General features: G+C 47.2%; 1 protein-coding gene across 7 annotated transcripts in view; it reads left to right on the top strand.

Moving 5' to 3' along the window:
- Nucleotides 1-27,559, top strand: part of FBRSL1 (fibrosin like 1) — a 499,458-nt gene that overhangs the window by 383,190 nt on the left and 88,709 nt on the right. For 5 of the 7 annotated variants that reach the window (XM_084216904.1, XM_084216903.1, XM_084216906.1 and 2 more), the window contains exon 6: nt 21,803-21,856. The exons of the other annotated variants lie outside the window; for them this stretch is intronic. In XM_084216904.1, the coding sequence (XP_084073030.1) occupies nt 21,803-21,856 (54 nt within the window). The remainder of the gene's footprint in view (nt 1-21,802; nt 21,857-27,559) is intronic. 7 annotated transcript variants of the gene reach the window in all.

Here is a 27,559-nt window from a genome sequence, read left to right as displayed (position 1 = left end):
ATTCACTGTAAGAAACAGCATGGTGCTAATCGCTGAGAAGTTCTGGGAGAAGGCTGGTCAGCAGGGTGCTTATATGAAGAGTGATGTGATGAAATGACAAGGAAATAGGTCTTTACCCTGGCCCTTTTCCTCTCCCTTCCAATTGCAAGGAGCAGTTAACGATCACCAGAAACTTTCCTGGCAAACTGACCTGCAGGTTTACGTTTGTTTTCAAAGGTTCAGCATCATTGTCTTCAATAGGATGCTCTCATTTGGGACTTGGTCGTGGCTGTGTACAAGGTTCCTACATTTATGTTCTCCTCCTGTTTTCTTCCACACACAACATCATTCAGGTGAGGACAATGTCCTTGAGTGCACTGTGGTGCAAGAGGATGCATTATTACCACAAGGGCATTTTGAGCCAGTTTCCACCAGGATTATTACACCCTGTGAATTCATTAGGCTCCTGCTCACCTGTTCTTGGAGCATGTGACAGTGTTATCATCCTCCTTTCAGAGGGCAGGAGCAGACTGCTCAGTTTTAAGCTCTAATGGCTCCTTATTTAATATGCTTTTATTTTCACCCACCCGTAGCAATCATCACCTTAAAAATCACCTCCATTATATCCATTCTGTTCTCCACTGCTGAACAAATCAATGCACCTCTGACAGTCAGAGGCTGTGTGAGCGTGCAAGAATCCTGAGGAATCAATAGCACCCAGGTGCAGCAGAGAGGATTAGAGGTTTTCTCCAGGGAGAAACGGCTGGCAATAGAAGCCCCCTGTTCTCATGACTCAGCAGCTCCACTCCAATTTCCCATTTCAAGTACAGAACAGCGAGCTCTAAATCTTCCATGGCTGAGTGCAGAGTGGAGAGCCCAATACAAAGTTACATTTCAGTTTGCACTGACAGATGGGAAACCATCATAACGTCCCTTTCCCTGTGAGGAGAGCTGGGTTCCCACAAGGCAGGAGAGACTCCGAGTGCTGCTGCAGAGGCTCAGCAGTGCCAGGAGCTGGATGCTCGTGTGAGAATCCAACGGATGTTGCGTGGTGTCTCGCCCCAGGTGGGAGAGCTGCCATCTGTTCTACAGCCATGCTGTCTCAGACTGTTTGCAAATCTTCTCCAGTACCCCAAAAATGCTGGAGGTTGAAGAAGGCAGGAGGAGTGAAAGCCTTTAAGGGTTGGGATAGGTTTCAGGAGGAGATCAGGCTGGGAAAGCATGTTTCTACTCCACTGCACGAGTGGAGACAAAGGATTTTAGATGTGGGCTTGGTACGTCTCACCGATACTATATTTACTCTTAGGGGTTAATGTGGGGCATCTGAATCTACTATCACTCAGCAGGCATCAGGATGAAAGAGACAGATCCTTATGACCATAAAATAGTGATAATCCAATGCCATAATGTTAATGAGCCTCAGGTTTCCAGGCTTGCCATATGCAACCCCCCGTTGGCTTTAGCAGACACTACCATATGCGTCAGATGTCCAGAATCAGGCTTTTTTTCTCATTTCCCATGTTGGAAGAGATGCCTTTCTGCAGGAAAAAAATCTGCAAGTTTGCCTGTAGGTCAAAATAAAAAGGTTTCTCATCAAAGGAACAAGTTTCCTTCCCGTTTTGCTCACTGGTGCTTTCAGAAGCTCCTCTCATTTACGTCCGTCGTGCCAAGTCAGCTCCTGGTGTTCCTGCGCAAGAGACGCTCAGCCTGCTCGGACTGACTCTGAGAGTTGGGAGCAGATGTTGGCTCCGTGACAGGTCTGTGTCAGCAACGTGTTTTGATAAGAACAGACTATTCCCAGCTGGTTTCTGAAGAGTTTTTCTCTTTTTCTCTGTTTTCCTTCTCTCTTGCTTTGAGCCCTTCATCAGCCTCAGAGCACGCATTCTGAAAAGATTGTGTCCAGCTCTTTTCTCGATGTAGTTTTATTTTCTGCACATTTTGAGGCCTTTTGTAAAACATTATCTTTCACATGGTTGGGAATCCCCCAAATTCAGCTTTTCCTTTGCTGACTAATTTCCATGGAAGAAATCTCTGCGATTCTTCCAGTCAAGCAAGAACATGGAGACATGCAGTCCCTGTTTAATGTGGCTCTGCCACCAGAAACCAAATAAAACCCCAGATTTAACACAGTTAGCTACATCCTTTCTGGGAGCTCTTGGTGCTGAGCTTTGGTATCACTAATCTGGGCAGGCTGTGGGAGATGGGCACAGCTGAGCCCAGGGAGTGTCAGTGGTGGAGAATCACGTCCAAATGGGAATGCATTCCCTGCCTGCAGCCCAGCAGTGCTGTCAGCCAAACCATGGGTTTCTGTCAATGTGTTACTGGCCTCCAAATAAAGACTTGAAGAGGAGGAAGCTTGTGATGTCTCTCTAGATTAAATGTGGGAACCGAAGTTCACCCACCACGCTTCTTATCTTCGATCAGATTCAGTCTTAGATTAGTGTCAGAAGAATGAAGACTGTTGGGATAATTTTTTATTCCACCTCCACCTTCATGCATCTGCTTACCTGGTTAATTGTGGTTGGAAAATCCAGCAATCCCTTATTTTAAATATATATGACATTTCTGTTGCCTCGACAGGGGAGGAGCTCTTGGCTGAGCCCACACTCCTAGAGGATTCCTCAGAAAGAGATCTGTCTGCAGAGCCAGTAGCCAATTTCCAGGCTCATTATTGAAGCAGTGTGTGAACAAGTTACTTGTCCTCTTTATGCTGTGAATCTATAAAACCAGGCTGGAAGCAGAACCTCTTGGAGCTCCAGACAATCCACACCCTCTGTATTCTCTTGGCTTCCAGTGAAGCTGCATGAGCCCTGCTGGCCCAAGTAAATAACTCTCCTTTTTTACCAGGAGTCTCTAAGACCTGGTTGTTCATTCAACTACTTTCTCCTGGAGTCTCAAACTCCCTGCAGCAGTTTCTAGGTGAACAGCAGGCTTGGGGACTGTGTTGTAATGGGAGACCTCTGTTTCCCTTTTAACCAGGACTTCAACCCTGCAAAACAATCAGCTCTTCCCTTTCCATTGAGAGGCAGCAGTATCTAATCAGGTTTCACTCCTTTGTTGTATCTATTGATCCTCAGCACTGTAAGATGCAAATTGCCATGCCTGACAGGATTCAGGGTGTTTTATCATCAATGGAGAGTAATTATCCTTGGCTGCACCAATATTGGATTGTTAAGCCCCAGGATAATGCACAAGGTAAAGACATTTAGAAGGCAGTCCACCTTGGGGATTTGTGTAAATGTGATGGATAGAGTGAGAGCAGGATAGCTGAATTACAGCCCCAGGGACTGACAGCTGCATGGGGCTGTAGCCTTGATAATCCTTACAGAGAAGCTGGTGCTGCAGTTGGTATTGAGACACAAAGTGTGTCTAAAGCTCTGAGTTTCCCTTTCTGTTTAATCCTTGTAATGTGTATGTGCTGAAGAAGAAAACTTATGCAAGATTTTAAATGGATTCTGTGCTCTTGTGAGAATGGCCAAACAACTTCTTCTGTTCATTTATTTATTTAACCATATTTCAAGCTTTTCAGTTGTGCATATTTTAGAGGCAAAAGGGTGTTCAGGTGCTTATTTCTTTGTCTGTGGATCCCAGTTCAATACTAAAAGCAGAATTACAATTTAATAAGTACGAGATGCTTTTATTTTTTTGGAAAATATCTGGTTAACCATTGCAGTATTCTGGAGCATAAAGTAGTTAAGCTGTCTTAGCTGTGGGGAGAAAATGTATGTCAACAGAGATGCCATGTTAGCTGACTAATCCTCGGCTGATAGCAGCAAACCTGAAAGTAGTCTCAGGGAAGAAAATCTCTTTTTCCAGAGTTATCCATATGAGCTGAGTCTTATACCTGTCACTTTTTTTTTTTTTTTCTTTTAAACAGACCATTTCTGTAGCTGTGAAATAAATAAGAACAGAGATATAAAGAGGAAAAAGGAGTGTTGGTGCCTGGAAACTGCTGAGATGAATGTTGAGGGTAGTTCCCAAAGACCTTCAGGCTTCAGGTGCAACACTAAGCTTGCAAGCTCCGAGTTCTGTTAACATTTTTTAATGTTTTTAGTGGCAGTTCTTTCTTGTCAAGCAACTCCTTGTGTTTGACCAAGGCCACGACTAAGATCAGCCAACTTGCTTGGCATGCAAAGCACGCTTTATTCTTGTTAAAGCTGCTAAGGATACTGCGGAGCAAATGCCAGAAACTTAAGCAAATAGTCCATGTTTTACCAGAACTGGGCCAGATTTTGCAGCTCTTTGCAGCCCTGTGCTGGCAGCCCGTGCCCTGTGCTGCCACGGAGGCGCTGGGGTTACTGTGCTCCAGTGGGATTTTTCTGACATCCTTCACAAGCGCCCCTGGCTGCTTCATTTCACACATTATCATCAAAGTGTGCAACAAGCTCCTTGCAGCGCTCCAGACCTTCAGACAAGTGAGAGAGGGGGTTTGCTCCACAGCCAGTTCTGACTGCAGTTTGGAGAATAGGAGAAAATGGAGAAAGACTAAGAAAATTGTCTCACATACCTACGCCGTTTGTCATGTTTTTAAAAAAGGAGCAAGTCTCACAGGTGTTTTGATTGCCAAGTCAGAAAGGCACTGCTCAGGAGGATGGAGCCCAGGGAAGTCATGTTGGGGGACAGAATAGCCCCCCAAGCTGGGAGGGGGTTCTGTGAACAAATGAAAATGATGCAGTAGAAGCTGATGCCAGTTGGGCTTCTCCCCCTGCCCTTGGCTGCCCAGAGCTTTTGGGATGCCCTCCAGGGAATGCTGCTTGGGGAGAGCAGCTCCTGCAGCCACGGCCCCATCTGCCCCGTGCTGCTGAGCTGTGCTGGCCTCGCCACGTCCCTGCAGGTGACCCTGCTGCCGTCTGTGAGCGCAGGAGCCCCGCAGCCGCTCGGGCAGATGCTGCGGGCGAGCAGAGCAGCCTGGAGCCTCCCATCCGTAATTGGCTCCCTGCAGCGCTGCAGGCAGCTCCCACCTCGCCCTGTGTTTTCCTGGGAAGCTGCAGCACCACTCTTCCCAGCTGCTCTGGCAGCCCACGGCAGCCTGGGCTCGGGACAGCCGTGCCCTGAGCCCCCTGAGCGTGCCGGGCACGCACAGACTCGAGCAGAAACGCTGAAATCCAAATTTCAATATGTCCCTGCTGCTTCTCTGCCCGTGCTGCATGGGAGCACTGGGGCTTCTGCAGGCTGGCCAATTTCTGGAAATGTCAGTGTATGTAGGGCAGTATCTTTGGGGAATTTTGTTGCGTGCTCCCTCTTCCCCACAATCCCTCCCTTTTTTCCCCAGAAGCATCTCAAAGCTGTGCAGTTCTGCAATTGAAATGTGCCACGGCTCATAGAGCTCCTTGGGATGCAGAGAGCGGGTTTGTGGCCAGCTGACAGGGCTAGCCACTGTACTCGTGGGGGGGACCCACAAGCAGAGCCATATTGTAGCTTTAAAAGATGAACTGGTGCTAAAATTCCAAACACCCCAGTCCTGTAGTCTGGGGAACTCAAGCTCTAGACTCCCATTTTGTAGCAGAGCCTGAATTTGACTTAGACCAAGCCAGAAATCGTGTGAGCTGAGAGGTTTGGCCCTCAGAAGGGGGAAGATGCTGGTGCAGAACCAGAGCTGAGACCTTTTCTGCTGCATGGCATCGTGCCACAGCACAAAGCCTGCAGAATCCCGTAGCCAGTACAGATTTTTTAGGTGAAGTATATGTGAGTGGAGGATCAATACCATATGGCATGCGTGTTAAAATAAAAACATGCGTACACTCAGGGCTGGATTTGCTGTATTCCACACGAAAGTAGGGTTTTTTTTATTGGGAAAATGGTTAGATTTGATGGCGGTATGTAATTAGTAGTTTGCCAGCAATAATTACAGGGCTGTGCTCCAGAATAAATTATGTAGCATTCCTGTGCATATAATATGGTATACCACAAAATAGGAGTTGGAAAATTGCAACATTGCTGGATCATCATATATCTGACATGTTGAAGGGGTTTTTTTTTGCTCTGATAGTTTATGAAAAATAGTAAGTATGGTGCACTGTGAACCAAAAGGCTTGCTTTGTTAAATTAACCACAATTGCAACCACAAATTATGGCTTCACAAACTATAGATTTAAGACTGGCTTTTCATAAATAGAGCTTCTTTGTGTTACAACAAAACATACATGAAAGAATGGAGCTGTACAGTGATGCCAAAGTAGCACTTTCAAAATCATCAGCCCATTCAAGCCTTTGGAATACAATCATAATATTTGTTTAAAGTTTAATATACAGAAAGGAAATTCATAGAAATCCCATAAGCTTACAGAGTTCTAGTGTAATTTTGGTGTGCTTTAATGAAATAATAGCAAGATAGCAACCTTGAAAGATAGGTTTGTATTAATTTGAAAGTTTGTGTACATTTGAAAGTTTCACATACACGAGTGAATAATTTGACACTAAGTGACTGAGCAAAGTTTCTGCAAAATGAAACAGGATAGAAAAATCCTTCTGTGTTTTTTTACACATAACATGTCCATATATGCTAAGGACCCAAATCTTTCCAAGCAGAGGGAGTTATGCCAGTTTCTACCAAAGGTAAATGTGCCCAAAAAAGAGTTTTCTCCAATACAGGATGATAGCTTTAGATGTCTCCAAGTTTTAAAATATCCTACAGATTATTGGCATGCTGATCCCAATTTTGAAAGGCATACTTTTGGCAGCAGCCAACTGGGGAGGGCCATGTGTTAACATCCTGGTTTAGCAATATGTATTCCCACATGCTAAGCTCTCGTACAAATGTAGTTTTTATTGCTGTTGACTTCAAACAAAGATGCTTTGACATCTAAAGTTGTATATGTTACAGATGCGATGCCTAACCATACTCATGCTGTATATTTTAGGATGAGCTGGCTGTGCTCCCAATTATCCAATGGAGTATAAACACTCCTAGGATCCAGGACCTCATAGGGAGAGTCACTTCCCTGTGTTCTGCTCTGTTGTACTGCACTGCAACATCTTGCCGTGTCTGACGTGTTGTACTCCAGCTCATTTGCACATTGTTGCTTAACACAATGTATAAATAACATATAGGAGCAGGCAACATCTCTTGTAGTCTGCCTTGGAACGTGGAACAAGCATTGTGAAGGATAGCTTGAGTCTCTCCCAAATCCACAGGGTAGCAGGCTCTCCCTTTCTTTCCCATTCCGTGTTCTCACATCCTCACACTAGCAGTGAGAAGGAGGATAATAACCCAGTTTGGAAGCATTTCTAAAGAAAAAAACACAAAAGTGTTATTTATTGGCCAAAATTTTTTGTGCTAAGAAGTTTAACATTTTGAAATGGTGGTTGGTGGTTGGTTGTTCCTTTGCAGCAATAGGTTGGCTTTCTGGAAAAAAATCCTCTAAAAGTTGAGTCAATAATTATTCCCCTTCCATCACTATCCTCAGCAGGAAACCAGAGTTCTGCTTGCTTCTGCACCCATCTTTACAAGTAATCTGAGCCAAGGAAGGGCTGGCTGGAGCTGTCTTCTTCTGTCCTTGTGAAAGCTCCAGGTTCTGTCCTGGCTGCTCTGGCAGCTGTGTAGGGTCTCCAGTGACGACCCATCCACTACCTGTTCTGTTTAGACTCTCCCAGCAGTAGAAACCCTGCCACTCCTTTCATTTGCATCCAGGAGGTAGCTGAGCCAGCACTTTGTAGGTGTGGAAGCACCCCAGTGTCTCAGGAGCATCCCTTTGGGGATGGTTTGCCAGGAGGGAGGTCTGTGAGGGCTGGCAGATCCATGGGGAGATGGGGAACCCCGGGGGCTGCACCATGCTTGGCAAGAGTCCAGAAAAATACAAGTCTCACCCGTCTCCTTGTGGTTTTGTTCTTCAAAGGTAACTGGATTTGCACATAAGGTTTTCACTCCTGTGGCTGGCAGTGTGTGTACAGGAGTTCTTGTAATAATAATTAGCTGTAAATATTTTGCATCTAATTCTGAAAGGTTACTTCAAAGAAACATTTTGTCTTATCGCTCAGGATCTTTTCTGATGTCGAAATACACATTCATGAGTGAAGCACTGCAATTACAAGGATGTTTAGAGAATCACAAAGGTATTTATTCTTGTCCTGGCTAGTTTATAGTAGCAAAAATTGCAAGTGGAAAGGCTAAGAAAATGTATTCTAAAAACAAACGTGTAATTGTTTTGTTGAGAGTTAGAGTCAACAGTGTTTATTCATGAGGCTTAGCTGCCCCAGGCGAGAGCAATCAGACTGGAGGTACCACCTCCTGTATCCTTGTTCTCTTTAATTGGAGCCATAGCCTTGGATGCCCCGAGGCGAAGGGCCGTCTCTAAATGTATTCTGTTCAGTTTATGAACATTTGAAAGTGCAATGGAAAAAAACATTCTTTTGTTTAGACAGTTTCAGACTTCCCCTCCCTCTTCTGTTCAGCAAAAACTGTATGTCAAAGTTAAGCTCTTGAGCAGCTATAGATTTTGCATGTAATGTGATCCTCCAATGGCTAAATAGTTCTGGAGTGTTGCTGGGCCTGGGAGAGGAGCTGTGTGTCATCGGCAGGCTCTGGGATGGATGGATGGATAGATGGATGGGTGGATGGATGGATGGATGGATGGATGGATGGATGGATGGATGGATGGATGGATGGATGGATGGATGGAGAGCTGCAGTCCTGCCCCGGTGTTGTCTGCACAGCCCCGGCACTCCTCAGCCCCGCCGCACCCCCTCACCCCTCACACAGCGGCTTTGAGGCAAATCAGAGCACATTTGAACAGTTGCACTGCAAATTCCTGTGTAACTTCACTTGTGCTGTAGGCCCTGTGAGGGTACCTAGCACAGCCCCAGCCTGGGAGCAGGCTCAATAACAGATTCAATAAAGCTCCTCTCCGGCTGCCTCCCAGCAGAAGCCCAGGTGGGGACACACAATGCAGGAGGAGGCAGCATCTGTTATTGAATCTCGCCCGGAGTTTATCCAAGCTCTTCCTGAGTGTTTTTCTACTCTCTCTGCTGTATAATCCTGATTTCCTCATGATATCTTTATGCAACACAATGGTTAAGTGCTTTCTCTGTTGTCAGCACTGCCAGTATCAAACTGCTTGAAGCTTTTAGCTCCAAAATAAGAAGTGTGCTCTGTCTCGGGGTGAGAGTCTTCCGTGCTCTCTTCAAGCATCGGTCTGGTCTGATGGATCCTGTCTCTAGGGAGAGCTCTCCACTTGAGACAGATATGCTGGTGGAGTGGATGGCTGTGATCCTGCAGCCTTGAGTCAGGCCTGAGTGAAAACAATAGCCCCAGCCTATCTCATCCCATCTCATCTCTGAGAACAATCACGCTGGCCCCACACCCTGGCGTCCCAGCACGCAGCACCAGCTCGGTGTGGAGTCCCTCGTGTGGTCTGCTCACGCTGTGTGTAAGGTGTTGGTGCTCAAGATAGCATCTTGAAAACCCGAGAAAACAAGAATACACCCCATCTCAGCGTGGCTTTCACATCACCCCAGCCCCGTGCCTGGCCGTGGTGCTCTCAGAGTTCAAGCAAGTAACACCCAATGTTGTCATCGTGGTTTGCACATTCGAGGGCTGAACCGAGAACACAGAATGAGCATCTGATATTGCACCCTTTGTGCACTTAGCCACCAATCCCCGCCTTTCTGGAAGGGTGTTAAGTGGTTTCCCCTGCCATTGATGCTACTTTAGGTTAATTCTGTGCTGCTTCAAGCCACCTCTGCTCCCCATTGTGTTCTACTGCAGTCAGAAGCAGGCAAGAAGGGGAAGGGATGGTGTGGCAGGTGAGTGATGGGATGAGTCCTTGGCTCCAGGAACACTTGTCCTTCACTGGTGGGGACTCACTGCCAGTTCCTCTATAGGTCCATGCAAACAGAGATTTGGAGCTCTTCAGAACCCTCTCAAGGGTTTCATTTCTCACATCTTCTTAAAACAATGTTACTGAGTGGTTTACCAGATATCCCTGATTTTCTAGGCTATCACTCCAGTTGTATCTTCACTGAAGCAAATAAGGAGGCTTAAAAAGGCACCTGTTTATTTAGTTATTTCATGCAACTGCAAGGCTTAAGTCGTGTCCCTGAATGGTATCAATTCTAGTAAGAAGTATGTCATAGCCCTGGAGACTTTGTCTAAATAATCACAGCTTTCCCGAGTGCAGTTTTCAGATTTGAGTCATTAGATTTAAACTTCTGGTCCTCTTAGCAAAACACCTTCCCTTCCATCCTGTTTCTTGCCCCTGATCCAAGGTTGAACTGTCTGGAGGATGGCATAATATTTGCTGCATATTTGCCTTGACAAATGGCTAATTCCCACTCGGATCCGTGGGGGTTTGCTGTGCACCAGGGACAGCAGGCTCCTTGGCTTCCTTGCCGAGAATATTTGTTTAAATGCAGCAAGTCCTTTCTCCAATGTTGTCTTTGCAGAATGTGGAGGGGTGAGCCTTTTGATGTTTGTATTTACAGTGTTTTCACATCTGGATGTCATTTGTGACACAGGCTCTCCTCCTTCTTCTATCCCTGTGTCTTCCTGTAAAATACATTTTGAACATACAAGCTCATGTGGCTTTAATGCGTGGTAGTCGGCCAATGCATTTAGCAGGCCTGCAGTAGGCCAATAAAGAGGTACCTTGGGTCATGCTGTGAGCTCTTGTAAATTTATCCCGAATTAACCCTGATTGGCATCCAGCTCCCCTGCTGTAAAGATACAGATGTGCATGCTCTCCAACATCTGCTGCTTCGTGAGGAGCTGTGCCATAAATCCACAACCCCCCCGTGACCTGCAGTCTGGGCTGATGGTTTGGGGACGCTCCTGTGCTCCCCAGTCAGGGTGGGTACCTGCAGGAGGCAGGTGGCAGCTCTCCTGACACAAGGGCAGCTCCATCCTTGCGTTTTCACATGAAAATCCTGTTGGTGTTGCAAGAGGGTGTTCTTCACCATGAGCAACACCGAGGTACAGCCTCCAGTGTGGATCCTTCTTGTTGCTCCCTGTTTCACGCAAGCGGTTTGAATATCCTCGTCCAACAGGTTTCTTTGGGGCTCGTATTAATTCAGCTTCATCTTTTAAAATGCAAACTTGGGCATGGCAGAGCAGGCTCTTTCTGCTGCCTTCACTTGCAGAGGAAAGCCGGGGAATGAGATCAGTCAGAGCAGCCAGAGCGTCGCTGCAGTCCTGCAGCCAGCCAGGATGCAAAGGGAAAAACATACCCATCAATTTCTAAATGTCAGCTGAGATCCCCTGGAAATTATTTATTGCGTCTGCTGTCGTATTTAATGATTTAACAATATACTAATAATCATAATATATTAACTTTGTGTAGTGATATACCAATCAATATAAAATAATGAACACATCTAATGGATTTAATAGTATACAGATGTTTACCGCCTTTCTCCCTGAAGATTTTCAGATAATTTCTCTGGCCAGCTGAAGACCAGGCTCGGGCAGCTCCTTTCCCCGACCCCAGAGGCAGTCACAGTGCTGGGGCCATTTGGGGACACCCCACATTCCTGCTGAGTGAGGGCCAGCAGGGCAGGGCAGGGTGTTAGGGTGCAGAACAGGCTGTTGGGGTGCAGGCTGAGTGAGCAGGGGCTGTGCTGGACGTTCATGGGTGTGACACCCCCATCCCACACGGGTACAGGAGGGCAGGGGCTGTCCCCATCCCCATGGATCACGTTTACTGCAGCAGGTGCTAACCAGGCGTGTCAGGCAGCGGGGATTGCCGGCCCTGTGGCCATTGATTAACCATTTATTAAAGCACCTGTGAATCACGGCAATAGTAATTATATTTTAAATATACCTACTAACAACTGTTTTGCAATGGGGAAGGTTAATCACGATTAAACATTTCCTTTGCTTTTCTCTTCTCCCTCTGCCCGGAACCAAATCCCCTCGGGGTCCAAATGCAGCTCAGGGACACAGGAGACTGCAACTAACATGGAAAACAGAGGGAAAGGAGCCCAACCTCAGCCCATCCACAGGCTGGTGGGGGGGAGGGAGCGTGCACACACACGCACACGAGGGATGCACACACCAGGGCATTCAGAGAGCGCTGACACGCTTCACGCACCCTTCGACCGTGCGCACACAGGCAGAAAGCTCAGAGACTGTGCACACACCCAGACAGCGGAGTACACACACACACACAGACAGTGGAGTGTGCACACACCCAGACAGCGCTGTGTGCACACACACACACACACACACAGGTGTGCACACACTGGCTGCGCGCACAGACACGGCACACACACTGCAGGAGCCACAGACCATGCACACACAGAGACTGCACACACGGACACAGACTGTGCACACATGGACACAGACTGTGCACACAGACACAGACTGCACACACGGACACAGACTGCACACACGGACACAGACTGTGCACGCCTACAGTGCACACACGGACACAGACTGTGCACACACGGACACAGACTGTGCACACGGACACACTGCACACAAGGACACAGACTGTGCACACACGGACACAGACTGTGCACACATGGACACAGACTGTGCACGCCTACAGTGCACACAAGGACGGCGCACATACAGAGATCGCATCCACGGCTCACGCACACCTGCCACGCAGACACACCCCGTGCACCTGGACGTGGGCCGTGTCCGCACGGCCCCTGCACACCTGCGCACGTGTGCGCGCCCAGACAGCCGCGGGGCACGGAGCGGGCGCTGCTGCACACGCTCACGGTCACCGCCGTTCGCGCACCCGCGCTGAACTCGGGCTCACTCTCTCCCCTCTCGCGTCCCCCGCCCGCGCGCTCCCGCGGCGCGCGCCCCGCGCCCGCTGCCCCGACGGCGGGTCCCGCGCGCCCCCGCGGCGGGGCGGGGCGGGGCCGGGGCGCGGCGGGCGCGCGCGCGGGCGCGGCGCGGGGCCGCGCGTCTCGCGGGCGGATTGGCCCCGCGGCGCGGGCGGGCGGGCGCGGGGCGGGGCGCGGCGGCTGCGGCCGCGCGGAGCAGTCGCGCCGCGGAGCGCCCGGGGAGCGGCACCGCCGCCGCGGAGCGGAGCGGGCTCGGCGCGGTGCCTCCCCGTCCATGCTTGGGAATAATGGCTACCGAGGCGTGAACCACGAAAAGAAAGAAAGAAAGAAAGAAACCCGCCGCCGGGGGAAGCCCCTGGATGGGGCCGGGCTGGCGCTGCATGCGGAGCTGAGCGTTTCTCTGTTCCCCTCCTCGGATGCCGGCCGGAGCCGCTGCCTGGGTCGCTTGCTTTTTTTTTTTTTTTTTTTTTTGCTGTGTTTTTGCCTTTTTTTGGTGCGTCTGTGGGCTTTTCACCCCTTCGTGTGTTTTTGGCCCCGCGGGTGATGGACCCGTAGCGCCGTCTGCGCGGCGGCTCCGGAGCTGAGCGGGCGCGGGGGCGCAAACTTTGAGCCTCGGGTTCGACCGGGGGGAGAGAAGAAAAAAAAAAAAAACACAAACAAGGGGTAAAAAAATAATAAGAAGGAAAAAAAGCGAGGAGACGCTGTGCCTGCAGCCCCAGGAAGAGCGGAGGGAAGGAGCGAGTGGCGGAGGACCGCGGCGGGAGGAGGAGGCGGGGGCCGGCGGGACCCCCGGGGCACCTCCGGGCCGGGAGCCGCGTTGTGCCGCTGCGGGGGGGCCCCGAGCGGCTCCGCTCCGCGCCGCGCCCGCCCGGCCGCGCCCGGAGGATCATCCCGCGGGGGCCCGGCGGGCCGGCGGGGCTCGCCATGGTCTGCGCGCCGCGCGGTGAGTAGCGGCGGGCGGGTGGGAGCCCTCCGGGCCGGGGACCCCCCACCCCGGGGACTTCTGGTCCCCTCCCCGAGCCCCGTTCCTCGGCGGGGGAAGTGTTTTCCAGCCGGGGAGCTGGCGGCTTTGCGGTCAGCCGAGGGGAGGAAATCGCCGTGCTTCCCGCCGGTGTGGTGGTGGCTCCGTGCGTGCGGTCTCTGTGTGTTTCTCTTTTTCTTCTTTCCCTCTTGCGCCGTTTTCGGTGCAGCCGGAGAGGTTGCTTCGGTTTTCCCGGCCGCGCTGCCGGCCCCCGCCAGCCCCGGTGGCTTCCTTGGGGTGGTTCGCTCCGCGTTCTCCCGAGCGGGGGGCGGGATGCGGAGGAGCAGGAGCAGGAGCCGCTCGTTGCCCATTCCCGGAGGCGAACCGAGGAGCTCTCCGAGCAGAATTGTGGAGGTTTTTTTGCGGGAGAAACTGGGTGTGTTTAAATAAAACGGAAGACAAGAAAGAGGCGCAGCAGCGCGGAGCTGCTTGGATGCGATGCGCTCCCGAGCTGCTTTTTTTTTTTTTTTTTTTTTTTTTCTTTTCCTTTCTTTCACCCCATTTCGCACATTCCTCCAGTGCGACCGCATCCCCCTTCCCACCCTCGCGGGAGCGGGGAGGGTGAATAACAAATATTGAAGCTCTGCCTTCTCCGGGCGGCAGCTCCGGAGCCGGGGCAGCGCGGGTGACCCGGCGGACGCGGCTGCTCGCACCCACCCGCGGGTGGCCGTGGCCGTGCCGGCCCCGCAGCGCGGCTCCCTGCGCCTCTCCGTGGTCCCCTTGAGCGGAATATCGCGACTTGGCTCTGTCGGGTGTTGCTGGCTGGCTGGCGCTGTAGCCGGCTGCCGGATGAGGCCGGTGTTGGTCTGGGATTTCTGGCTGTTGAAAACGGTAACAAACTCAAAAATCCGTGCCCGGCGGTTTAACCCCTTCGGTGCGGCCACAGCCCCTCTACTCGCAAGGAATAGCAAGTCTGAAAATGGTCGTCGTGGATTTTTTTTTTTTTTCCTCCTGTGTCTTTTGGCCGCCGCTCCCGGACCGGGCAGGTTGTGCGGGCCAGGCTGGATCGCGGGGTGCGGGGCTGCCGGGCTCCTCTCCCCTCCCCGCGCCTGCTGCGGGGCCCCTCTGCTTAGCTTGAATGAAAAATTTAATCCAATTAAGAAATTAAACCTTGTATGTTTAAAGTGACAAATTTGAGAAGGGGAGGGGGAGGCGAAATAAGATTTCCAGGTCACTGGTTTACTAAAGATGGTTTGGAGAAAGAGCTCGGGAATAAGGTGAGGGCAGAGGGAAGGAAAGAAGGACCTTTTTAAATGGCAAAGGCTTGTTTTTCTCTCTGGAATTCAAACTGGTTTTTAGGCTTGTAAAATCTTCTTGAAGTTGCGAATTTATCTCAGGAGGCTGCTTGGCAGCTAATCTTCTCAAGGCATGTCCTGATTTTTTGTAACGTTACAGTATCTGAGGTCCTTTTAACCTAATTTTGTAACAAAGATAATTTCTTGTTATGTAAGTTACTGTTCTGAATGATTGCTTTGGGTCTTGGAGAGCGTCCTTAACTGGTCTCCCCTGTGCCGCAGAAAGTGGAATTATTTACTTCGTTATCAATTCTTGAAAGAAAGCCTTGCTCAACTGGAAAAGGCTGCCAAGGTATTACAGGAAAACAGAGTCTTACCATTCTTCTTTCTAGCGAGTTAAATCTTTGGTCATCCCTGATCAGAATTTACTTCAGAGGTTTATGTTTATGTATAAATCCGATTTTCCCCACATACAGACTTACAAGGGTGAGCTGCTTGAATTATACACACGGCATTAACTTCCCACAAGTGGCAGGCTCCTAATGCTCTCTTCAAGAATTTCCTTCTTTGCTGACAGCAGTTCGCTAAAACTGCCCTGTGCTAAAGCCAAAAGGCACCAGCTTGAGATGCCTGATTTTCTTTTCCAGTGGAGATTAATGCTATAAGACAAGGCAGGCAGTATTTTATTTAGCTGGATACCAAGTTTTCACTAGTATACAGTGAGGTTTTTTTTAAATTTTATTTTGTTTGGAAGGTGGGCTATTCTGAGTGAAACCTTAAGCCTTGTTTATCTGAGAGGGGCAGTCTGTTCTCATAAACAAACGAAGCAGTAAAATATATCCCAGTGTTATTCTATCAGGACATGCAGTCATCTGCTGGACCTTGTGGCCTGGGCTGGCTAAATCAAATAGCAGTGTCACACGTAGCTCTGGTATTTTGAAGTTTAAAAAGGGATTGGAGTGTGTCTCTGGTTCCAGTGACAAACTACAGATATTTAGCAGAAGTTGATACTTATTTTCCTCTGATTTTCAAGAATGTGCCATCTTGAAGTGTTAACTCTGAACAAGGGGTATAAATATTAGTGTTTGCTGTTGCTTTTTAAAGTAAAACCTGGTGGGATGTTTGGTGGTGATATGTTCACAGAAGTGGCAGGGAAAAGGGCTGCATTCTTCAGCTGGCTGGTCTGTGCTGCAGGGCACTTTTGGAGAGCCTAGATGTGTGTGTCATTTTCTGCCTTAAATATTTTCTTTCTTTCTTTTTTTTCTTTTTTATTCCTCGATTCCCTGCATCCTTATGTTGAATTACCCACAATATCTTGGGCTTATGGTGTCTGGATACACTGGAATATGAAACAATCTTTTAAAATCCATTCAAATAAAATTATTTGTATCATCAAGTTAGGAAATACAAGATGCTTAATTTTAATGACTTTATGAATTTGCAAGATCTGAGGTCAGGCAGGTATAAGAATGTGTTACTCCTTGCTTAATAGCATGTTTGAGGAGGGATTGGCATCACTCATCAGAAATGGAAATTTTAGGATCTCCTGGAAGTTGGTTTTTTTTTCCCTTCTGAATAAAGATGGAAATTCTAAACTAGGTAAAGAAACATATGGTTTTACCAGAAATGATTTCCTAGACTGATCAATTACTAGGAGATGTAATGAGAAATATACTCCTTAGGGGGAGGAAGGAGGGATTGCCATTACATAATATCCCTTGGGAGAATTTCTGTATCGCATAATGAGGTTGATGATGGAGCATTTGGGGAAAATGCCTATGGATAGGAATTTGTTCTTCAGATTTCCATCAGGAAAACATATTACTGGGAAACAGGCTTGTTAGAAGTAGTACTGATATGTTAGTAGGTGGGTTGCTTTGCCTCTATACACATTTCTTTTGTTCTCATAACTACTGTGTAAGAGATTAGGTAACTCTAAGATTGAAACATCCGCAGAATGAGAGATGCCAGTGAATAATTTCCTCATTTACTTAACACCAAGGGTAAACCATTAAGGGCTTATGTTTTGTTCTAGGCTTTGTTAAATTATTTCTGTTTGTCTATTGAAAATAGGTCCTGAGGAGAAGTAAATCGCTAGCCTAATGGGGGAAACTCAAATTGCCTTACCCTCATGCTGATGAAAATGAAATATATAGAAACATGTATAGGTGATGTGTGGATTCAGCAAAACACATATTTTCAGAGTCTTTGTGATATCCTCAGGATCACCTAGGAGTTGTCTTTCAGATGGAGAAGCAAGCGTTTGTTAAAAGTTACTTCAATAGAGTCTCACTCTTTTAGTAGCAGCTGCCTTAAGGAGGTAAATAATCCATTTCCACACACCTGCCCTTCAGCACTGTTGATGCTCGGAGTCCAGGGAGGCTCCAGGAGCCACAGCCTGGCCCAGAGGTGTTAAAACCAACAGAGGAAAAGGTGAACAACCTTAGCACCTCTGTCACTGCTGGGGAATTTGCCTAATTTGAGCTGCTCATTTAAAACCTCGAGCGGTGGTGATTTTACCCGCCTTTCAGATGGCTCGGCCAGCTTCTCTCCCTGGAGTTGCAAATGCGTTCCAGCTCGGCGGCTCCCTCTAGCAGTCGGGTTGTGGGGGCGCAGTGAGCCCTGGCGGTGTCGGGGGTGGGTCCCTGGTGGACGCAGCCCGGGCTGCGGGGGTTTGGGGTTTTTGGGGTTTTTGGGGTTTTTGGGGGTTCAGGTGCGGGGCCGGGCGCGCTCGGAGCGCGGCTGCGCCACCGTGTGGCCGCGGGCGCGCACTGCGCCCAGGTGCGCCCCCAGCACCGCCCCGGCCGCGGGGGCTGCGCCAGCTCGGGGCGGTGGCACCTGTGTCACTTACCTGTCCTCAGCTGTGTCACTTACCTGTCCTCAGCTGCGACACTTACCTGTCCTCAGCTGCGAGACCCTGCCCCGGCTCGGGGCACTGTCACCTGTGTCATTTACCTGTCCTCAGCCATGAGACCCTGCCCTGGTTCGGGACACTGTCACCTGTGTCGCTTACCTGTTCTCACCTGTGTCACTTACCTGTCCTCAGCTGTGAGATCCTGGTCCATGGAAGCACAAACCACAGCACTGGCCACTCACTACTGACATGTGTCTTACTGTCTAGGCTTGTGTCAGGGCTTGGCTTTCCAAGAATTAGGAGCATGGTGCTGGATTTAATCACTGAGAGTTTGCATAAAGGAAATAGTGATGTTTCTGCACCACGTAGAAACTGTTTCTGCACCATTGCCATCAAGGAAATGGAAGATAAGCGTGATGTCAGGACTTGATTGCAAGTGGTGATTTTCCTTGCTGCCTGTCCTGTTAGGGCTTCACAGACAGGGACCCCTGCATTAACCATCTCAGAGGCACAGGTAGTGACAGCATCTCTCAAGGTAGCTAATGTAATTTTGAGCACAACCTGTGATTGATTGTTCTTGGAAACTTCAACTAGAATGGTGCTGTTGGCATGGACATAGACAAATAGGTTCTTGAAAACACCCATTTGTGCCTTGTATGGCTGCATGGGAAGGGTTAAAGATAAATGTGTGATCTTGAATACTATAAAAATAAACCTTCTTTTCTGGTGGGTGGTAAGAGGAGAGCTGGAGTTTACACGAAGCCAGCATTTCAAGGTGGCTGTTTGTGTTGTTACCAAAGATATTTCTAGCTTGCTTACAAAATGAGATTTTTTTAAAAGATGCTTTTATTTTTGCAACTACACAGTCTAGCTTTTGTTCCTGTGGAAAAAGTGTTACAGTTAAATTGCTGTGGAAGGTAGCTGCAAGATTTTTAATATTGGGTTGAAGCAGTCTGGGTGCATTGTTTGCCATAATGTTTCTGTGGGGGGTAAAAAACATCTGTACATGGATGCTGTTCCTGCAGTTACTGCTATTCCAGAGGAGAATCAGGGACAATAATGGATATAAATCTTAGGGGTTTTTTTCCTGGAGGAATCAACAATAAGAAGTGTTTAGGCTATTAAGATACCTGCAAGAATATCCTCACTCCAGAGCTGTCGGTTATAAAGTTACAGCGCATTCCACCTTCAAAATGGTTGGAAATCCGTCATAAATATCTCTTTCCCACATCCCCTCTATCTCCCTGGATGATTGGCTTTCTAGCAAAGCCTTCCGTAGAGGGTGTACTGTAATCCTTTTACGTTACTCCTCCAGTGCAGATTACGCAGCAAGAAATAATTAGGAGATTAATTTTCACCTGTCACTGCCAATAATAGATAACCTTGATACAGTGACAGGGCGAGGAATTTGGGGGGGGGGAGAGCGGAAAAGCGTTTAACCCTGTAGTGCTTGCTGCAGGGACCAGGCAGAAAATGGTTGCCAGAGCCATGACCTCCCTGCTGGCTGTCGGGGAAGGCAGAGCCGTGCGAGCTCCGGGCTCGCCCGCGGACGCTTCGCCTCCATCCGAAATTCGCTCTGTGCCGCAGCGCTGCCACGCGCGCCTCCCGCTAATCAGCCCCCAGCAGCCGTCGGAGACCTTTGTAGCTTAGGCTTTTAATTCACATGCAGTTCTGTTGCTTTTCATGATTTCAATTCCCAATCTGACTGGTATTCCTAGGCTGCGAGGGAAAGGAGCGAGCTAATGAAGATGGCTTCATTAGGCAGAGCGTGGTTTAGCCCTTGCTTCTCTCCAATAAATGCAGCTGAAAAAACATCCCAGAAGTAACTGGGGTTTTGGTCTTCAGAGAAAGCAGAGCTGAGGTGTTTCTGCTCCCTTTCAAAATTAATTACTAGCTCTCATCAGGTGAGCTTAAAAATGCAGCCTGTGCTCTAAGGCACTGAAGGTAAAATGGCAAGGAAAAAAAAAAAGCCGCTCTTCACCCCCCATACACACATACTGTGTTCTTTTTTATTTTTTCTCTCTTTTGTGCTTAAGTTTACAATCTGTTGAAAATGTAATGGGAAACCAGCCTACAGAAAATGCCATTATTCATATCATCGTGAGCTCATTTATTTTATCTGCAATAGTAATGATAAGACAGACTGCTTGGCAATGCTGATAAGCTGAGAAATATCTTAGAGCTATTTGTAAAAGTTAAAGCAGATCTTGGTACTGAGAGATAGGGAAACTGATGAGCCTTTGGGCAATCTGCAGAACTGAAAGCTAATAAAGATTTTAATAGGAAGGCCTCATTAGGATTAGGGAGATCTATTATCTGCGATTTACACAACACAAACAGTGGGACAACTTCAATTTTTGCTTCTTTGTTCATTAAATACTATTGCTGAATGTGAAGCCTTTTAACTGGGATCTGGATCTCTTCCTCTTCAAGGAGCCATCACCAGTTGATGGTTGAGCAAAGATAAGAGGGGCAGCTGATGAGGGAATGTGTTTGGCACACAGGGGCAGTGCCAGCAAGCCCTCATACTCAGGGACCAGTGCTTGTTGGAGGTATAGAAATGCAGTTGTTTGTAGGTGCCTGGGTGGCAGGGTTCTCCTAACTGTCTTTTTTTTCTCTTATGAACAATATTTGTAAACTTCTGGCCCTAAACAGCATATTTAGAAAGAAATTAACATGTTGTTGTGCTGCTTCCCTGGATGGTGATGCTGAAATACTGCTATGGATAGCTGGCCAGCCTGGTGGAGTGGCTCCTTCATTAATGGTGGTCACCTCTTGGATCTGTTCTAGGAGAGGAGCTGTCTCCAGTGCCATTGGGGTTGCTATGGTAGGAGCATGTGCCATGGGTGACCTGATCCAGTGTTTTGGTAATTATACACAGGACTGATTTTAGCACCAGGTGCATTCTTAGACGTGTGGTGTAGAAAACCTCACTTTTTGAGGTTGTGCAGACACCTCATGGGCTCAGTGGCTTTAGTCCTCATGTGTAACACGGTGTGTAAGGTGCATGTAAGCTGCTGAAAGAGCATTCGTTTACCTGGGTTTACAGATGTATTTAATTTTTTTTTTCAAGGACCATCCAGGCATTTTTTGTGATTGAACTGAATTGTAAAGCAGGAGCAGAAACTGTGATGGAAAATTCTTTGGTTTGCATTTGAGGTCAAACCACGTTGTAACCTGATTCTGCTAACCTGCAGGTTACATTTTTATACACAGGTGCTGAGATCTAACTGCACCTCTAATGCAGATGAAGGGCTTTGTTGGGTGATATCCATGCTGGATGTGAGACATGTGACCACACTTGTGTTTGGGAGCTGTCTGTTTTCTTCTCTGTGTGGAGCACACAAGAGCACCAGAGTCTTAGCTTCTCTCTGTTTTCACGGCACAGACCAGCTCCTCTGCTGCTGCTGGGTCAGATAACCCCAGTGGTACCTACAGTAACATTGCATCCATGGAACAGTAGCGTTTGGAAAGCGTGCTCTTGTATCTTCAGCTGTCTTTAATGTGATGTAGCAGCCAAAACCCAAGAAGGACCACAGCACCACCAGCCACAGAGAAGTCTGTTCCAGACTGTAGTTTGAGTTCTGCTGGTTCAAACCAGTGCTTTAATAGGGCCTACGGAGAACACTGCAGTGATGGATTTAACTCCAAGTATTCCATCCTCCATGTGCTTAAGGAACTCAGAGCAGCTGGAGCTGTAACCCCCTTCCCTTTGCCATCAGCAGTGTGCAGACAGACGGGCAGGGCAGGGCTGGGAGCCCCTCCTGCCAGGACTGGAAGAAGTTACGTTCCTCCCAGTGGGTTGGTGTCAGTCTGTTGTACCTTGTCTGTGAGCACTCACAGGTTCTGTCAGCCAGCCAGCGTGGCCTCCGAAGGCAGCAGTGCTGTTTGCACCTAACGTGTTGCTCCAGCAGGGCTGCCATTTGAGACGTTTCTAATATTTATGTTCGATATGAATGAAACTTTTTGTTTTGTCTGTAGACCGCAACGGAACTGGAGCTGACTCGTATCAGGAGTGCCTTGATAACAAGCAAGGTATGAGATCAAGTCTCTCCAACATGGGCACTTGGGACTGATTTAGCTTGATTTCTTGCAGCTGAATTGGTTGCTGTCTCTGTCTCTCTCACTCTGTCTCCCTTTTTTTCCCCCCCCTTTTTTTTTTCCCCACTGTCTCCAAGCCAATTCACTGTTAACAGTTCCATGTCAGCTAACCCGTTAGCTCAGGGTCTCATTGCACATTTGTGATAAGTCTTCTTGTTTCTAGCACCCCAAACCCTCAGCTGTCAATGGAGGAAGTGGGAAGATTGTAGAACAGAAGTAGCATGTGCAGTTGCTTGCAGCTGTCTTCTTCCTCGAGGTTTAGTTGCACAGCCAAGCAGAAAAATATTAAAGTTGAGCTAGGGGAAGGCACGTGCTAGGCTGGGTTACCTTAACACCAAACATCCTGTTACCATTTGTGTCCTGACATGCTGCCTCAGACTTGTCCAGCCTGCTGTCTTCTGCCATGCTAAAGTTGGTAAGAGCTGCAGACATCTCTAGTGATTTACAAGAGAGTGATGATGGTGAAGGAGGAATCTATTATCCTTTTGCTCTAAACCTGGAAACAAGAGTCACATCAGTAAAAATGAAAATTGTAAGAAGTACCTCAGAAACAGGACTTCAGTGGAAAAATCATTGATGTTGGATTTAGGAAAAGGGTTGGTGTGTTGTGTTCTGTTCAGATGCCTCTCTGAGAGCTGCAGTCAGAAGTGCCACTCCATCTCTGTAGCCATGTAGTAAGTGTTGAACCTTCTGGTAATCAGGGAGCATAAGCACCCTTCAGTCCAGAACATCATTCGTCATAAGCCGCAGCAAAGAGATAAGAGGAAATGCTTATCCTAACCAGGTTATAGGCATCAATTACAGGTCAACTTTTACCCTGCTGTTGACCCAGATCTGTGACAGTAGCTAGAATTATCATTTCCTGAAATTCTGATCCTTCTTGAGTAGTTTTCTAAAGTAGGAGCCAGAAACATAAAAAAACCTGTCCCAATTTTGGTGCTTGCTTGGGTTTTAATTTTCCACAGGTGTCTCTGCTTTCAGTATCCATCAATCAGTGTTACATGTGCTTTAAGTCAAAGCTGCCATGAAGTGCATCTCCCCTTGCTTGTTGTTGGGTTTGGGATGGGATTATTTGGGGGGCGGGGGTTGGAGTTTTTTGCTTGTTTTCTTTTCCTTCTCTCAAAAAAAAAAAAAAAAAAAGGAGGTACATTGTTCCTTTGATGGCCTTTACAGTCATCTTTTTCTTCACTATTTTTCTCTACTGACTGTAGTAAATACCTAATCATTGCTAAGCTTTCATTTCAGAAGTTACAACTGGAAGACTAATGCGGAAGAACTGTAATCAATAATGGCAATTCTTATTAGATTAAGTTTAAAAGTCTTGTAGACCAGTGTAATTCAGGAGGCTCCTTTGATAGATAATTTGTTCTTAGGAAGAACAGTTTTCTCCAGTAACATTTTTCTCGTTGGCTGAGGGAGGCTGATCCACTTGTCATTTTGTAGAAAGCAATCAAGTTTCAGATTTCAAGAAAAATGAGTATTCTCATTTTTGGAAACTAATTGCAGTCCCTTTGATGTGCCAGTTACCCTGATTTATCTGACAGGTGGTATTAAATGGCGTTATATCCATTACTTTCATTTGTCTGTTAATACTCCAGATTTTTCTTGTACTGTGATAGGTTTCTTTGGCTTCACTGTTAAACACATGAGCAAACTGTGTCATTATAAATACTTTCAATCCAGTATGGATTGGATCTGGTTTGGGTAATTTACCCTGTCCATGGGTATGCATCATGGTGTTTAAAGCAACAACCTTTAAGAATGCAGAAGTTTAAAGGAAAAAGTATACACAGTAACTTGTAGTGAGTCTCTTACTGACTCAGTTACATTTTTTGAGTGTGCCTTAGAGTTGAATTCACCATTTGCAACAATTTACAGAATATAAAATACATAGCTGACAGCGGACCCATAATTTTGGTTGTTTCTCTTGCGTTCAAAACAAAACACCACCAAAGGCTGAAAGTAGCGGTGGCTGTTTAAAAGTATTAAATCTTCAAGCTATGTGAAATGCTATTGCCATGGATTCCTTTTATAACAGCATGCTTGTCTCCTGGAAATTATGCTATAATGAGGTTTGGTTTATATATTTTACCCCTCTCCTCATTAAAGTGCTGTCTCTCAGAAGAAGCGCTTTGTGTTTTGAAATACTGCGCGGTTAAAACGAAGGCAGGTTTATAACGATTTAATGTACTTGGGAGCCAAGGTTTTGCAGCTTTATGGCAAAGATGTTTTAACAAAGGGCTTTATGGTAAGGGTGTGCTGTATTTTAGTCAGGCAGTTGCTCAGGGGAAAATTTTAAGTGTGAGCACGTCACAGCAGCAAGGAGAAATTCAGAGGGAAACAGGCTACCGAGATCCAGTCACCAGCTTGGCTGATATTAAGGCTTAATTCTTTGCTGTTTCAAGCCCTGTTTTTTTTCTTTTTTTGTCTTTCACCTCTTCACTCAAGGAAGACAAAGCCTTGTGCCATATAATGTAGCATCACAAGCAGGCCATTTATGCTTCCCATTTTTGTGCTTCAAGGAGAGCGTGCTGGGAACAGGCACAGGTGGGATTATTACACCCTCTCAGAATGGAGCTTGCTTTTTCAGCCTTATAACTCCAATATTCATTATTAAAATTATACCCTAAAAGCAAGGCATTTTCTGAGCATTTGTGGTTTGGAAGTAGAGAGGGCAGCAGTTCAGAGCAGCTGCCCATCCACTGCAGCAGAAGACGTGTCCTGGATCTGTCTGTTTCTCTGGGATACACTTAATATCCCATGGTTTCCTGAGAGCCAGGGGGTTCTGCCATGGAAAACAGGTATAATGATTACTACCAGACATAGTTGTTTCTGGAGCTTCTCAATAGGAACTCACTGTTATAGTTATTAAAACAGTGCTGGTGTAGAGGTTTAGGCAATGAAAAGCCCTGAGAGAGGGCTCTGGTGGCAGCCAGGAGATGTCACCTCTCATCTTTGAAATCGTGTGTAGAGAAATAGAAACTGATTCCAAGTGTTTCATGGTATCATGTGTAGCACCTTCTCTTCTTCATAGAAAATGGTGTTTTACTTTGCTTGAGCAGTCTCCTCTGTGTCCCTGTGCCCTCAGGTGGGCTGGTAATGGGTGTTTTGCCCTAGTGGGCTCCAGGTTGCTGCTGGAGGAGCCCAATACCTTTCACTTTTCCTACTTGTTCTGAGGAGTATTTCCCCACAGGTGAATTAGCTGGTATTTTTCCAAGATGAACATGGCTTCATCTTTTTGATGGCACTGTTAACTCTTTCTGTTTTTCTTTGGGTATGTCACACCACTTCCTGAGGTCGGTGCTGCTCGCTGCTGATGGATTTTGTCAGCTCATCTCAAGGGGGAGGGTGAATGTAATTTGGAGCAGTGTTTGGGGGCCAGGAGGAAGGATGGTTAATATTGACAGGGATCAAAATGTGGCTGCAGCTGAGCCAACAGCACCTCTGTCTGAGGTGATGGAGGACCGAGTGCTCCTGCCCTGGGTTTGTGCTGTGAGTGGATCCCAGCTGCACTGCTGAGCACGGGCAGGATGTCTGTAGCATCAGGCTTGATTTTGAAGTAGTGGCAATAAACCAAAGACTTTTTCATCCTGTTTGCAGCCCCCTGGGCTGTGCAGTCCCAGTGTGTGTCATCTTCTATTAGTCTCGATGCAACCAATGACCTTGTTTGTGTGAGCACATTAAGCACAACATTAATAGCTAATTTGACTACTTTGGATTCAGACAGGCTGCAATCCATCACCTGAACTCTCCTGATAGCAAATATGGTTGGATGGGATTAAGGAGAAAGGATAAAATGCCTGCTTGGCCATAACTCTGGGAAATTGGAAAACTGCTTGTGAGCCTGTGTGGCTGATGTAACTGTAGCACTTGGTGGGAGCATGTTCTTCATTGGGGAAAAAAGCTGCAAAAGTGAGAAGTGTGTGGTCTTCAGAGATGTTTGTTCAGCCCTCTTCCTGCCTGTCAAATACTGGCATGGCAAACGAGACCACCACGATACAGAGGCATCTTTTAGAAGATGTTATTGGGGTAAGTTCTAACCTGTTCCAGTTTTTGGATCCCTTTTGATCCCTAACAGGATTAGTTTCAGGATGGCAAAGATGAATTATGAAGCAGATAAATAAAAATGGCAGCCTGGCATATAGCTGGACTGGAAAGTGCGGTCAGAATAGTTCTGTCACTGAAGATGTTATTTCCATTAAATGTTTTGAGATTTAATATTGATTTCAGTGAAATTACCCTTGAAAACAGATTTCCTCCAAACCTTTTTTTTTATATATTTGTTTTGGAACTATTTTAGGAGGCAGAAAAATGAAACTCCAGCTTCAAACAGTTCTTATGTTTTGAAATGGGCTTTTTTCACTGTATGAACAATTTTTAAAATATTATTGTTATTTGTATTCCAGTCATGCCTGTGCACTCTAGTTATGGGCTGAACGTCATTTTGCCAACCACAAGGCAGACTGGGGGGGATCAGTTTCTGCCTGAAAATGCTTTGGGCGTGTATTTCTGACGGGCTGCATTGATTGCCAGTGCCTATTTGAAGAAAAACCCTACAACATTCTCATTTTACAATATGTTGGCTGCCTTTTTGTTTAAAGAATTATAAATAAATCAGCAGATTTTCCACAAAAACACATATGCTTTCTTCCTGATGAGCATGATGATGCACCAAGAATCCTTGCAAGAGGCCTTGAGTTTCCTTCAAGTAGAGGGTAGGGCTGAGGTTGAAACTGAAGTTTTAAATAATTCTCTTCTTTAAGAAGGATGCTGCTGGAGCCTTGTTAGCAGAAGAATTGCCATCTTCTGACTAATTTTTTTTTTTTTTTGCCAGCATGGGAACAAAGAAAGAAAGGAGGAGGCAGAATAAAAGCCTGTGTGAGTGTACATACAGAGGCTGCTGCTCTCTAGACTGGTAATGGTATCTGGAAAGGGTCCAGGCTGTTGTAAATATGAACTTTTGTCAATATTCCCCAAGCTTCTTTGGACTCTAGGGTGGGCTTTATTAGCTGAAGGTCACACCATTGTGCTGCCTCCCTCTCCTGAGACCTCTGATACCTTCCTGAAAGGACAGCCCATTATCCCTGGGCTTAGAAGCCAGCTTTCTCTTCAGTGGTGCTGAAGCTGATAAGCTTAAGAGGCGTATTTCATCCCCCCACTGCTGCTTTCAGGAAACAAACAGTGTTTATCATTCCTGATTAATTCCAGTTGAACAAAAAAATAAAATAGAAGGCATGTGTGTGTGCACACGTGCACAGGGACACAGAGATTTTTTTTTTTTTTTTGAGACTGTTCTTGTGTAAGGTCAGCTCACGGCACTGGACACAGTCAGCAGTGTCTGGAGCTTTGCTTTTCCTGGGTGCTGCGTCCAAAGGTGGATTTAGTAACACGAGAGGATCCCAGGCTGCAGTCAGTGTGAGGAGAAAGGGTTGGAAATGGGGATGGGGTAGCAGCAGCCTGAGCATCAAGGTTGGAATTGATTTGTGGCAATTAGGCATTAAGGTCTGTGAGAGCAGGCCCACCTGCTGGGAGATTGGCTTTCCATCACCTGGGGAAGATGAATGGCCCCAGGAGAAGAAGGGGCAGGGATTTCGTACTCAGCTACCTGGAAAGAATCGTAAACCACCATATCTCCCT

The sequence above is a fragment of the Fringilla coelebs genome (assembly GCF_963513975.1).
Source record: "Fringilla coelebs genome assembly, chromosome: 17".
Classification (NCBI taxonomy): Eukaryota; Metazoa; Chordata; class Aves; order Passeriformes; family Fringillidae; genus Fringilla; species Fringilla coelebs.
The sequence above is the reverse complement of the archived record's forward strand: the minus strand, read 5'-3'. Positions and strand labels throughout refer to the sequence as shown.